Raw genomic sequence first — 13,825 nt, forward strand, 5'->3', positions numbered from 1 at the left:
TCAAAAAAAAAAAAAAAAAGAAGAAAAGAAAAAAAAAAAAGGAAAGAAGGAAGAAAGAAAATGTCTATACATATTCATTACAAAAGCAATTAAAAGGGAAATGTTTTTCTGTTCTGATTGGTTGTCCCGGACCAGAATCCTGAGATGTGGAGAGTGCTACATTCAGCAGCAGAATCCACCCGAGGGGCACATGAAACCCCCAGGTTTGCTGCCTCGGTGACCATCGCAGCTGAGGGCTTGAAGTGGCACCAGTCTCCTGCCTCTCTGTCAGTGGGGCCCTGCGCGGGCTCCCGGGTACCTGGGTCTCATGGGGCTGCAGCAAAGGTGCGGGCCGTCATGCATGTGCATGTGTGTGGCTGTGTCTGGAGGCTCTGGTCCAATTGTTGGTAGCACCTAGGTCTGGCCTGCAACTCCGTGGACCTGCATCTCTCCTGGTGTTAGCTGGAGCGGTCACAGTGGCCACGCTGTCCTGAGCCCCACCCGCTCCAGTCCGTCCCTTTACAGTGCACCGAATTCACAGTGTCTGTGCTCTGATTTCCTGCTTTTAAGAGTTTGTGTGATGAGGATAATAACTTGGCACAACTTCCTTTCTTAAAGGCTAAGGGGTTACGCACTGTGGTCGCAGCTGCTGAGTCCCTGGCAGTGTACAGCAGAAGAGGCAGAGGTCCTGGGCTGAGGTTTTCCCTGATTACCTTCTCGGGGAAGCTCTGCTGAGGCCAGGTCCACGAGTGGGGTAGAGTGGGGCTCAGGAAAGTGCACTTCCCATTTCCAGGTGATGCTGCAGGGGCAGAATGTTTGCACCTGATCCTGGGTCCCGGGCTCGTGCCCTGCATAGTGGTGCTTAGTGGTGCTGTTGTCCACAGCTGAGATTTGGTGGCTTCCCAGGTCTCCCCAGGGATTCGGTTGTAGGTGGCTGTGATTGGAGTCCAGGTGGGGGTGAGGGACGCAGGGCGGGGCACCTGGTTCTGTGCCTGTTGTCTGTGGCAGCGGCGCCCACGGTGACATCCTGGGCCCTGCAGCACCCGCTGGGGACTTGTCAGAAGCACCACTTCCTGGGCAGCCCAGGGGTGTGGCTGCCCCTGTTTCAACCTCTCTCGTAAGACCCAATGGATGGCACCTCTGACAGGTGGAGGAGAAAGGTTGGGTAATCTTGGCTCCTTACATCAAACCCACTGCATTTTTGTGAAAAGAGATTAATTGCAAAGTGGGCGAGAATTGCCCAGGTCTCAAGTCTCATGAAAGTCATTTAGCGCCATCTAGTGGTGAGATTTGACACAACAGTGCATAGTCCATGAAAGACAGTGATGATTTCTCCTGGTTTTGAAGACTCCAGGTGCCCCGGACACGCTGAGCCTTGCTGCCTTGATATCCCCGGGACAGAGCCACTTCCCCCCTTGAGCTGTGACTCATTGTCTCATTCTCCAGCAGCCAGCTGATGCCGACGGCGATGTGACTTTTGCCTCTCTCTTTATGAGTGAAAGTGGGGCCTATCCTGTTTTTTCTTTGAAAAAAGTTTCCCCTTTTATTAATATGTATTTGTGATACGTGATAAATACACCCGCCACAGGGATCTGTACATAGACATAACATGTCTGGAGCCTTATCATCTGTCCTTTCCCTCCTCTCCGCTCATCTGCTCCATTCCCTGACCCCTTTCCCATCTTCACAAGCTCTGTCTGGGATTTCCGAACATCTGCAACTGGAGGCGGAAGTCCAGGCCCACAGAGCCAGCTGTCAGGTCCCTGGATGCTACCAGGAGTCTGGGCTGACCTGTTAAAACTATGCTGTCTGTTAAATCACGGGTCCTTGACTCACGAGAGATAAAGATTTGTCTCCATGGGATGGAAGGACTCTCAGTGACTTTCCTGAACCCTTCGTTCCACTTACCGTCTGCAGGTTTGCCAGTGAAGACGAGGAGGGTCTATGTGTGGGTCTCACTGAGTCCCCTGTGTCTTTCTCCAGCGCAGCTCCTGTGGTGGTGCCAGGCTTTCTAGAGCCCGGAGTGTGTGTGCACGTGCATTTGTGTACGTGTGTGCGTGCGTGCGATGGTGTGTGGCCGCTGCTCACCTCGGCAGAGAGAAGGCTGGGGTGGGGAGGACCTGCTCTTATGGGGAGCATCTCAGACCCTGTGTGGCTGGGTTTCCCACTGTGGCACGTCCAACAGGTCCCTCCACCTGTGTGCCTCAGGTCCTTCATCTCTAATGTGGGAATGAAAACGTTGCTGTGACCTTGGTGAGTTGAGCCGTCAGCTAGACCTGGTCAGCACGAACCGGGACTCTGCTCTGGGCTGGGCATCCACACCATAAGGGGGCCGAGATTCTCTTCCCAATTTTTTTCTTTTGCTCCTTCATATGGAACAGTTCAAACCTAGAAAGTGAGAGAGTCGTCCCGTGAGCCTACGTCCCTGTCCCCTGAGACACAACTCCTCTTAGATCATCTACCCCCACCCCGGTGAATCTGAGGTTGCTCTGAGATTCGGGCCTCCGAGGGAGGGGTGTTTTCAGTCCCCTGCCTTCTCGGAAGTGTGTCCTGGAACATGTCAACACTGGTGTGGTCAAGAACAAGTCCCTATCCCAGGAGCTGGCAGGGGTGCCACAGTATTTGACATTACAGGTGACTGTTGAGTAGAATTTGTTTGTTTTGGAGGAACAGAAACCTGATCAAACTGGCTAAACAGGAAGAGTACTTTTTTGTTTTGAAATAATTTTAGACTTCTGAAAAGTTGCAAAAACAACTCTGAGGTTTCCCACATTCTCTGCACCAGCCTCTGCTTATGTTAGCATCTTAGAACCACAGGACAGTGATGGAGACCTGGAAATTAGCAGTGACACCACACTAATGACAGATAGTGCCAGCTGCCCCATACTGCTCTCTTCTGGTCCAAGATCCTTCTCGTGTCCAGGCACCTGGCCTGCTCAGTCTGCTCCAGGCTGAGACCGTTCTTGGGCTGTCTTTCTGAGCCCGATGCTTTGAAGAGTCCAGGGCAGCTCTGTGTGGACTGTACTCCTTCCACGTGGGGTCCCTGTGTTCCTCAGGATTAATCTGAGCTTCTGCACTTTTTGGTGTATGACTTTGGAAGTGTCCTTAGCGCATGACATCATGTGGTTAGATTCCCATACTGAGGATGGCAACTTTGGTTGCGTGTGCCCCAGTGAGTCTAGAACCTGCCCCAGTTCCTACTCCTTTGAAGGTACCTTTCCAAGTTCCCAGGAGAGGAAGCATTTGGTGGGCTATCTGAGTTTGATCCACTCCCATTCCAAGCTGTGGACAGGAGGATGAGGTCACACTGCTGCCAGGACCTCCCAGCGGCTGGCAGGTCGGGGTGACATGGGCTGGACAGACTTCTTCCCAGTGTGTCTGGTCCCTGCACTCCCCCACCTCCTCTATGTTTCTGAGCACCTTTGCAAGTGAAGTTTCCAAACGTATCACCTAGTGGGCGTCACTGTCCCCAGTGACGGGGTTGTGACAGGAGAGATGATCCTCCAGGGCCCACATGGAGGCAGCTGGTACAGGGCGCTGCACACCAGCTGTGTGGTGCACGCAGAGACACCTGTTCAGGTGAGGTAGTGGACTGGCGGCCAGTGTCTGCGAGAGCTCATTAGAGATGCAGGCTCTGCCGCCCCATCCCAGGCCTGGAGTCAGAACCCAGGCCTCACCCCTGCAGGAGGGTCTCATGTGTGTTGCAGCTGCTCCAGGTAGAAGTGGTGCTTTTGCTTGTTTCTTTTTGTTCAAAGACATGCACGTCTAATTCTTTCCTACTTGAGGATGAGATTGTAAAAGCATGACTACCACAGAGTAAGCTTGTTAATGGTGCATTTTGGGGTCCTTAGCATGGCTGGAAGTTGTTAAAGGGTCTAGAAAACCACCTCCTCCTATTTCCCTACTTCTGTGTTTACTTGCTCTCTATTAATATGCAAATAGCATTCCCTGTAAGGTTTATTGCTGTCATTTTATTGGGCCCGGAGATTGGACACAGGACTTCATGAGTGCTAGGCATCTAACATTATTTCATATACAACATGCTCACATACACATTTGAGCTAAAAAACATAAAAATGTAATTCTGCAGATCCAAACTAAGCAGGAAATTAAAGCATTACGGTGGCTAAAATAGAACACAGAAGCATTGTCCTCTTAATTATTTCAGTGAGGTTAGAATCTTATCCCTTTAGGGTGTGCTCTTTTTGAGTATTGCTTTGGCTGGCAGGTCGTTGCTGTCATTAAGTGTGGAGAATGGACTTCATTTGGTTATACACGTACTATGCAGGTTTCCATGCTCTGCTTTGGTGCATATTCCAAAATCAGTCGCTGCTAAACTGTCCCTTTTCAGAGAAACAAATGAGACAAATAGAAGTTCGCACTCCGAGGCGGGGCCCGTGGCCAGGGCCGGCCTGGGAGGGGGCAGGGCGGGTCCCTTCCAGTTTACCTGTGCCTGCAGACCTCAGCCCTGGAGCAGGCGATGAAAAACACCCATGAGTGTTACGACGACGAGATCCAGCTGTACAACGAGCAGATCGAGAGCCTGCGGAGGGAGATCGAGGAGGCTGAGCAGACGGTGGAGAGGACCTCGTATGACTGCCGGCAGCTGGCCGTGGCCCAGCAGACCCTGAGGAACGAGCTGGACAGATATCAGCGCATCATCAAGATTGAAAGCAACAGGTGTGGTCCCTGTCTGTGCCCCTGTGTGGCCAGCCCACCAGTTCTATCCCACAGATCCCAGCTGTGTGCTGAGGGCAGTTCTGGGCAGCAGGGAGGCGGTGGGGAAGGGACATAGAATCCCTGACCTCACGGAGCTCTAGGGGATGAGACCGAGAGTTAATTTGGAGAGAAGGGGTAGTGGGGGATGCTTGAGATTTCATGAAGGGTGAGCAGAGCTGGCCTCGCGGGAAGGTTGCCTTGTGCCTGCTGGGCCTGAGGACACACAGTCTAGCAGGCATGTGTAGTGCTCAGCAGGACTGGTGCTGCCCCGTCTGGTCACCTGGCGGTCACAGCCCCATTGGGTCTCCTCCATCACAGAGCTGTGACCTGGACCCTGCTCACTTGAGACTGGGAAACTGCTTCCTCCTGCTGAATAGTCCTAGAGAACGCCTGAGTTTTGGGGTTGGAGTTGGATTAAGAGCAGCTCCTTCCCTGCAGAAACCCCAAAGGGCCCTCTTTTCCCTTCACCCTATCCTCCGCGTGGGTTGCAAGTGCTCAGGTGTGCAGTGGGGACAGCAGTTTTCTTTTACTTTCTGCAGTTACAGTCAGCCCAGTGCATCTCACACAGCTCCCTGTCATTCTTATGTCTCTGCAAGTGCTTTGTGGACGCATCAATGAAATCAGGTCTTGAACTGCATTAAATGTCACTGTGAAAATTTTAGTTTGGGACCAGGGTATGCCTAAAAGTTAATGGGCTTCTCCTGGGTGGGTTTGCTCCAACTTCTGATTCTGATAGTTTCAAACGGAAAGAAATATTGCAAGAATGGGAGGAGGAAGCCCTGAATATTCTATTGAGATCCCCCACTGGTGTACATTTAATGTCAATTGCTTTAACATCTTGGAGCTACCATAGCCTCTTGAACCTAAATACATCAATTTGGGTTGGCTGCTCCTTAATTAAAAAGAAAAATGACGACAAAAAACATCCGAAAACCACGGTCCCACAGAAGCGACCCTTCCTTCAGTTATTAGTCTCACGCGGTGTTCCCGTAGCTGCTGTGCTGAGCAGGACTTGAGCTCCGAGGAGTGGTTACTCACGCCCCTGCCCGGGGTGTAGATGTGTGGTGCTTGTCACCTCACAGCGCCAAGGCGCTCACCAGCACTCTGATCAATTTTGCTGAGGGTCAGGGTTTCCAGCGCTCTTGCCCAGATCCTGATGGTGATTTAAAGATGGCGCCGCCCTCTGTTTCTTTCCGCCAGGCTGAGCTCCGCCTTCATTGAGACTCCGGTCACCCTGCTCACCCCGAGCCACAGGACCCCTCTCAGCCTGGCATCTGGTGGGAAAGGTAACGTTCCCCAGCCCTGCTGCTGCTTGTTTCTTCTTCGAAAAAAATATTTGAAAAGTGGGTCTCATTCCTGCACCTTGCGACCTATCTGGAAATCAAATGCTTTTATGGGCAGGTCCCTTCCTCCCCTCTCTGAGAGCTAAATGACAGAGCTGAGAAGTTCCTAAGGAGGAAGATGGCTAGGGGAACAGCCCACTTCTGGAACGCCATCCCTGAACACAGGGTGTTACATGGGTCCGTTCTGCTTTTGTTTTCTGCTTCTTCCCCGTGGCAGGAGGGGGCACAGGACTGTATTCTCCCCCCTTATTAAATGAATTCATTTTTGCACAGCTCAAGACCCAGTGTCTGGTGCAGAACAGATGCTGTTACTGTTCTTTCTGCCTTTCAACACCGAGCAGAAGCCAGGTGCCTATAGCCCAGGTACTTGGGAAGCTGAGGCAGGAGTGTCATTTGAATTTGGGAGTACAGAGATGACCCGAGTAACACTGTGAGATCTTGTTTCAAAACAAACAAACTGACAAACAAAAAAAAAAGTGAGCAGAGACAGCCTGATTAGAAAATGTGGGTCTACCTTTGGCGTCTGGTCTTTTTGGAATAGTTCACCCTGCTGTGAGATGTTCCGTGTCTTGGCTGCCCAGATCTGCACAAGTGCAGTGTTTTAGGAAGAAAGAGAAGTTGGTAATATTGATGCTCATAGGGATTTTTTTACTTTACATTTTAATTTATATTTATTATAAGTTGGTAATTATTGTATAACTCTATGGGGCACAAAGTGATGCTATGATCTACAGTCAAGGCGGAATCAGTAAATCGAGCTACTTATCATACCCCTCCCTGAAGACACTTAGCATCTTGTGGGGTGAGAATATTTGAGATCTCTCCTTGGGGTCCTGTGGCCTTGCTCTTTCCGTGCCTGGCTCGCTCACTTGGCCGATGTTGTATGATCCCACCCCTTGTGTCACGTAACTGCGCCTCCTTCTCCTACAGGCTGACTGGTTCTCTACTGCGTGTGTTCACCACTTCTTTATCTGCTCGTCAGCCGCTGGGCTCCGGGGCTGATCCCCTCCTGGCTGTCCTGGAAGTGTTGTGGTCAGCGTGGGTGTGCAGGCATCTTGTCTCTTCAACACACTGATTTCGCATCTTTGGGATCAGTGCTCACAGTGGGAATGCCGGATGTTATGGGCCCCTAAACTGTTTCCTGGATAACTCAGGGATCTGTGCCGACGGGCTCTGAGTCAGAATGTGGCTGGAAGCACAGCGCTCTGTTGCCACACACGCAGGCCACTCCACAGGCGTGCAGCCTACAGGGACCAGGCCTGGCTTGGTGCTCTGCTATTGCTCTCCCCAGATGAGCTTAGAGCAAGGGGCCCTGAATTTTCCTTCTGTAGAGGCCCCGGGTTCCACGGCTGACCCTATGAGCACACTCCTCTGAGACCAGCTGTCCTCTGACACGTCTCTCTGTAGCCCCTTCCCCTCTCTGACTTTCTGACCGTTACTGCCTTTTTGGGTTTCCTTGGCTCGCCCCATGGTGGGTCAGCCCACACTGAGGGCTGGTACTCTGCTTGTCTTAGTGCTGGGGTGGATGAATCACTTTCCCCTCACTAGGACAAAATACCTGACACCCACAGATTAAAGGAAGAGAGGCTTATTTTGGCTCATGGTCTCAGTGGGTTCAGTCTGTGGTGGGCTGGCTCAGAGGCAGAAGTGGTGTAGTAGAAGGGCCTGGCAGAGGAAAAGGTGCTCAACCCATGGCTGGCCACCGGGAAGCAGAGAAGGGGGAGGGAGGAGCTGGGGACAGGAACACCCTCTTCCAGGTCACCCCAGGGACCACCTCCAGCCAGGCCTCATTTCCTAAACAGCACAGTCAGCCACCAACTCATCCATGGATGAACGGCCAGTGTAGGGCACCCATGATCCAGTCACCTCCCAAGCATGTGAGATTTTTGGAGACACTTTAAACCATCACATGGGGTGAGTGGTGGGAAGGGACAGAAAAGACTTTCGGGATGAAAAGCCTCTCCCTGTGTGAGAGGTGCTAGAAAGCCTTAGAGATGAAGCAGGGTAAGATTTTCACATGTTTTCTTCATTTTCTAGTTTTTCCTTTCAGCTAGGAGTGTGAGGAGGAGATACATAGATGCGAGGGGACCAGGGGGTCCTGTCAACCCTGAATCAGTAGCATCGCTTCTCCTGCTGGCGCAGGAGGAAGGGATGCTGACAAGCTGGGGCCATGTCTGTTTGTGCTGTTGGGATAAAGATGGGTGAGAGAGACACTGTGCTGGCTTCCGCCCCCAAGCCGGTGCCCATCTGAACTGTGAGAGGCCCGGGCAGCTCTGCCGTCCCTCCTTTGAGGAGTCAGAGATGAAGGACTTTGTGGAGTGGCTTCCAGGGTGCAGGCTGCGGGTCCAGAGGCTCTCAGTGAGCTCAGCAGGGCACAGGAGTGTTGCTCCCACCCAGGTAGTGCTGTGGGACTGTGTGTCTCTGAGAATTATTCCAGGGTGTCAGAGTGAGCTGCTCTTGCCTGTCCTTTGCAGAAGCTCGGAGGGATGGAGGAACTTTAAGAATTGCGTGGCTTGTGACAGCACTGGGGTCTCAGGTGGGCCCTCTCTGGGCCCTCAGCTGGGCTGTGAAGCCGCAGTCTCCCCACCCGGTGTTTGCCCTGGGTATTGAAGCCCGAAGCTCCACCCTGGGACTAGACATTTGCTTCTAGAGCTGTCAGCATAGTTTTCAACAAATACATTTTCATTCCCTTTCATTGACAATGATACTGGAGTTACTGCCTGTGTTTTTGTTTTTTGTCAGATCTCACCAGGGCTGTACGAGACATCACAGCAGCTAAACCAAGGCAAAAAGGCCTCCCCAAGAACGTTCCACGGAAGAAGGAGATTATAGCTCAGGACGAAGTAGAAGGAATTTTGGAAGATGCCCCTGTAAAAGATCCAGAAGAAGACCCAAAGCCAGGGCAGGGGCCAGCTAAAGAGGATGCTGAATCCAAGTGTGAATCAGGGGGCAGAGGAGAAGGCTCCCCAGCCCAGGAAGGGGATCCGGAGGATGTGCCAGATGGGGGGCAGATCAGCAAAGCCTTAGGGGCACTGTGCAGGATGGTCAAGGAGAGAGTGACGGTCCACAAAGAGCCTGCGTCCGAGCCCCTCTCGGACCTCTACGCCAGAGGGGACCACATGCTGCTCACAGGGGACGCCAGCTACGTGGACCCTGGGTTCTGCTCACCCTCCATCCCCGCCAGAGGTGGGGTGGTGATTTCTATCGAGGACGGCTCTGTGCGTGGTGATGGCCGTGGGGAGCCCTCTCCTGAGCAGCCCACGCCACCTTTGGAGGCTGGACTGGGGGATCCCCAGCGGGGAGAGGGGGAACATACAGGAAACCAGCATCAGTCTGCAGACAGGGGGAAAGAGATAAAAGCACAGGAACCGAAAGGCCCGGGGGTGAAGGACCAGGGCCAGAAGGAAGAGGAGAGCCCCAGGAGACCCTGTCCTGGGATCATAGCGGGACCGGAGGAACCATCTATACCCCAGCCTCTAGGGCCTGGGCCCACTCAGGATGGCGCGAAGGGTAAGGGCAGTGACCGACCAGAAAGGAGCCTTCCCAGGGCTATGGCTTTTAAGAAGGTGGAAGTGGTGGAATCCATTGAGCAGATTTCAACAGAGAACATTGAGACATACGAGGAGACCTCTGTGGTCGTGGAGACCATGATCGGGAAGACAAAGGGGAGTAAGAAATTGGGAGAGAAGGGCTCCTAGGACAGCTGGGCTCAGTGGAGGAGGCCGCTGTGGGCCACTGCAGGGAAGGCTTTGCTGTCTTCGGGCAGATGGTAACAGTGGTTCCTGTGTGGTCTGACGATAGATGACTCACTGGCCTTGTCGGGGATCCTGCATTAAAATGTTTTCTTTGTTTGCACCCTGTGCCTTGTGTCATCCTTTGGGGCTTTGGGAAAGCAGGGGCTGCCACTGTGCTCAGGACAGTGGTGCTTGGTCCCGTGGTCACCAGCCTGCCCTCGCACACTTACCTGCACGTACAGACCCATTCAGTCTCGAGGTGTCTGGGTTTCACGCGGCAAGATGCTTGTTGATGATTTTGGGCCCCTCTTCCATTTCCTCAGGAGCCTGTGCAGCTCACCCTGGGCTCCCCTGGAAGCTGGTTCTGGTGCACAGGGTCAAATGCCGGGAGTGTGGAACAGCAGGGAGGAGTGTGGGACCGAATTGGTTTACTCTGAGGACTGGGGAGTGCGTGCCTCAGAGTCGCTCTGTGCTGGGCGGGGTGATGGGGTTCAGGGGTGGAGCCACCAGTCGCTGTCGTGAGTGTGAGGTGTCTTAGGGTGCCAGCAAGGCCCTCAGGCACAGAAGTCCAGACATGGAAGTGTGTGGAAGGGGCAAGGACCAGGGCAGGCGGGGCACAGTGCCCTCTGTCCCCGAGTAGGCACCTGGGTGCTGTTGGGTGCTACCCTTACAGTTTTCTCACTCGGACCGTGCAATCCCAGGCCAGTCTCCAGAAGCAAACTTCTGGAATGTTGCTGCGTAAGTTCTGGGATTAGAGGTGATTGGATTGGTTTTATGAGCGTTCTTGGAGCACCCGCTGAGTGCCAGACTGTGTTTGGGGATGCGTCTCAGACTCAGTAGTGATTTCCATCAGCGGTGCAGCCCTGTCTCGTGGGCGTCCATGCTCTTCTGTGTACAACAGGTGCTTACCGTGTCACGTCCCACGAAACAGGGACACAAAACCTAAATCTTTAAAAGCATTTTTTTTGGTGTGTGTGCTGGGAGCGGAGACCGGGGCCTTGATCCTGCTAGATAGGAACCCTATCCGAGCTCCACCCCCAGGCTGCAAAACTGTTGTTGTCCATGAGCATCCATTTTCCTACTGCCAGTCAAAAGCCAGTTTCCCTTATACCAGCTAAAAAAACCACTGCTTCTTCCTGGAGGTGCTGCAAAAGGCACCAAGGGCCCCACGTCCATGTGCAAAAGTAGATTATTGCATTGGCCTAGAAGAAGAAGAAAAAAGCCACTGTGGTTTCTTCTTTATGAATAGCAGGATGCTAAATGGAGTCACCTGTGCTTACTTAGGGCCTTAAACAATCTTGTTTGGAATTCCTTTGAGGTTTTGGTTTCAAGACAGAAATATGCTTCTCTTGTTCTTTCTAAAACATGAATGGAGAACTCGCTCCATCCCACAGCTTGAAACATTTATAACTCAAAGTTCTAAGCAAGAATGGTGGAACCATCGGTGGGAGCCCAGGATGCAAACGATTCTGGCTGTTGTGTCCATGCTATTAAACATCAACAGCACCACACACACTTTCCTCTATTCGCTCTTTTTAGTTTTCGGACTACGTGTTCAGTTATTTGTTCTTAGAGAGGCTGGGTGTTGTTTTGGAATGAAAGGTCTTTTTTTTTTTTTTTTTTTTTTTTTTTTTTTTTTTTTTTTTTTTTTTTTTTTTTTTTTTTTTTAATTGTATTCAGTCAACCAAGACAAATGAACCAGGAGTGTTTCTGGGTACTGGAGACACAGCAGGGCCAATCAGATGTAGCCCTGCATATGAAGACCTGACATTTGGGGTGGGGGTGGGGGATAAAACACAGAAGCAAGTAGAAAATGAAGTGCGATGAAATTAGATAGAGATGGTACGATGAAGGAAAGCAAAGAGGGTGACAAATAGTGACTGAGTCTACTTGGGACTGGGTGGACCAGGGAGGACCCCATGGAGGAAATGATGAGTGATCTGAATGATGAAAAGGGACCTCCTGTGCAGATCTGAGGGCAGAGAGAATGGCAAGTGCAAAGGCCCTGTGGCAGGAATGCATATGGCCTGTTAAAAGGGGAGAAATGAAGGACCTTGGAGCAGGACCGTGGGAGGGGGTGAGGTCAAGCGGGAGGTGGGGGCCCGGGAGCCCTATCCTGGCTGTGTTCCTGTTCATGACCCAGGCTTCAACATGTGCTCAGCTTCCTGTGGTCCCAGGGAATGATTGCTGCACACCCTGGGTTCTTGGGGCTCCTAGGGAGTTTGAGATTCCTGGGGTGCCCTCAGCTAAGCCAGGCCAGGCCCTGGTGGCAAATCCACAGCGCTCATACCTTCTGTTGGAGGATGCAGGGCAGCATGGGCACACTAGGAGTCCCCGAGGGTTGTCCCACTTCCTGTGGGAAATCACTTTCTGTTCCTTACAATCACCCTGGCCTGTAACTTTCTGTTCCAACAGCCTGAACAGAGGGGGGCAGCTCCTCCCCACCTCTTGCTGGCACAGCAGCAGAGTCCATTTTCTGCGCTTTGCATTTGCAGAACTGGCCTCATGGCAGTGGCCGGGGAGGTGCCACACTGGTGGCCGACACCCTGCTCAGAGGCTCAGTCTCGGTTCCATGGGCCTCCTTCTTGGGCCTTCAGTGGCAAAAAATACAGTGAATTGTAAAATGAAAAGTGGTGACAGTAAACGACACATTGCCATTAGTACCCCGCAAAGTACTGCCTTTTGCTTCCAACATATTCATCCCCTGTCCTTGCCACTTTCTGAAACAGTTCTGGAAGTTCTCTTTTCTGAGTTCTCTTTTCTTTTTTGAAGTATGATTAAAAACACGGTGAACGCTGCTGCCAGGGGCCGTGCAATGGAGAGGAAGGCTCGAAAAAACGGGATGTTGTCCTCATCTACCTTATTCTCTAGATCTGGTACCGTGTGACGTCCAGCTCTTTCCCAAAGTCAAAATGGTCATGAAAGTCAGTGTTTTGAATCCATTCAGGACACAGAGGCAGCCAGGACAGTGTCACTACAGACATTTGGAAAGAAAGTGGTAAGAATGATGGGACACGTGTGTTTGAAGTGAGGATGAGGTACTTTGAAGGGGGAATTAATGGCAATGTGACTTTTACTGTAAAGTTTTTTTAAAAAAATCAACACATACTGTATTTTTCCATCATACCTTGTTATTCTAACCTCTGCCCTTTGGGAAGAAGTGACTGCTTCCTAAATTCCCATGGGCCAGAGTGGCCCAGGAGCACCAGGGTCCCCTGCCCAGTCCGATCCAGCTACTGTGTCTTCTTGTTCTCTCTGCCTGGGGTCAGTTCATCCCTGAGACTTGCAGCCACTGTTTTGACTGGGTCAAACCAACTGGGCTCATGTGCTAGAGAGGGGAACTTTTTGGGAACCAGCTGCCTTTGTCCCCAGAATCCTGGACCCAGCTCAGATGGCCCCTGGGCTGTCAGGACCAGTGTGGATCCACCAGAGTGTCTTCTGGCTTCCCTTGCCCGAGCACAGCTCTCCAGCTCCCAGGTCCTCATGGATGTGCTTCTGTGCCACCCTGGTGCCGCCGGTGACATAGGCACAGGAGCTCTGGGATCAGCCTAGACTGGAAGTGTACTGCCCTCCCCTTCTTCCCTGTGAGCCCCCAGCTTCCACTGCCTTAGACTTCCTGATTCATGCGATGCATACATTCTCTTTTGTCTTTGGATCAAATAAGTACTGTGGTTTGGATTAGAATTTCCTCCTAAAACTCATGCTAAAAGGTTGGCTGCCAGCTAAAGGGCTTTTGGGGAAGTGATTTGATCTTGAGAGCTCTGCCTCAATCGTATTTTTTGTTTGTTTGTTTTTTGAAACAGGGTCTTGCTATGTAGTTCAGGCTGGCCTTGAACTCATAATGATCCTCCTGCCTCAGCTTCCCGACTGCTGGGGTTCAAGCATGTGCTACCATGCCCAGCTGATAAGATCATACTTTGATGGCTTTATTGGGAGGTTATGGGAACTGGAATGAAGGGAGGGATCATGGGGGTGTGACTGTGGAAACTGTGTCTGGTCCCCAGCCTTTTCCTCTCTGGCTCTCTCTCTCTGCTTCTTGGAAAGCCATGA

At 51.9% G+C, this 13,825-nt stretch overlaps 1 protein-coding gene across 7 annotated transcripts in view; it reads left to right on the forward strand.

The window, feature by feature from the left end:
- Bfsp1 (beaded filament structural protein 1) overlaps positions 1-9,859 on the forward strand; it is a 27,531-nt gene extending 17,672 nt beyond the window's left edge. For all 7 annotated transcript variants that reach the window (XM_010634131.2, XM_033761165.1, XM_010634128.2 and 4 more), the window contains 3 exons: positions 4,439-4,659; positions 5,899-5,984; positions 8,784-9,859. In XM_010634131.2, the coding sequence (XP_010632433.1) occupies positions 4,439-4,659; positions 5,899-5,984; positions 8,784-9,739 (1,263 nt within the window). In that variant the 3' untranslated portion in view covers positions 9,740-9,859. The remainder of the gene's footprint in view (positions 1-4,438; positions 4,660-5,898; positions 5,985-8,783) is intronic.
- The last annotated feature ends 3,966 nt before the right edge of the window (positions 9,860-13,825 follow it).

Source organism: Fukomys damarensis, unplaced genomic scaffold (assembly GCF_012274545.1).
Source record: "Fukomys damarensis isolate Sample0158 unplaced genomic scaffold, DMR_v1.0_HiC HiC_scaffold_7, whole genome shotgun sequence".
In the NCBI taxonomy this organism is placed as follows: Eukaryota; Metazoa; Chordata; class Mammalia; order Rodentia; family Bathyergidae; genus Fukomys; species Fukomys damarensis.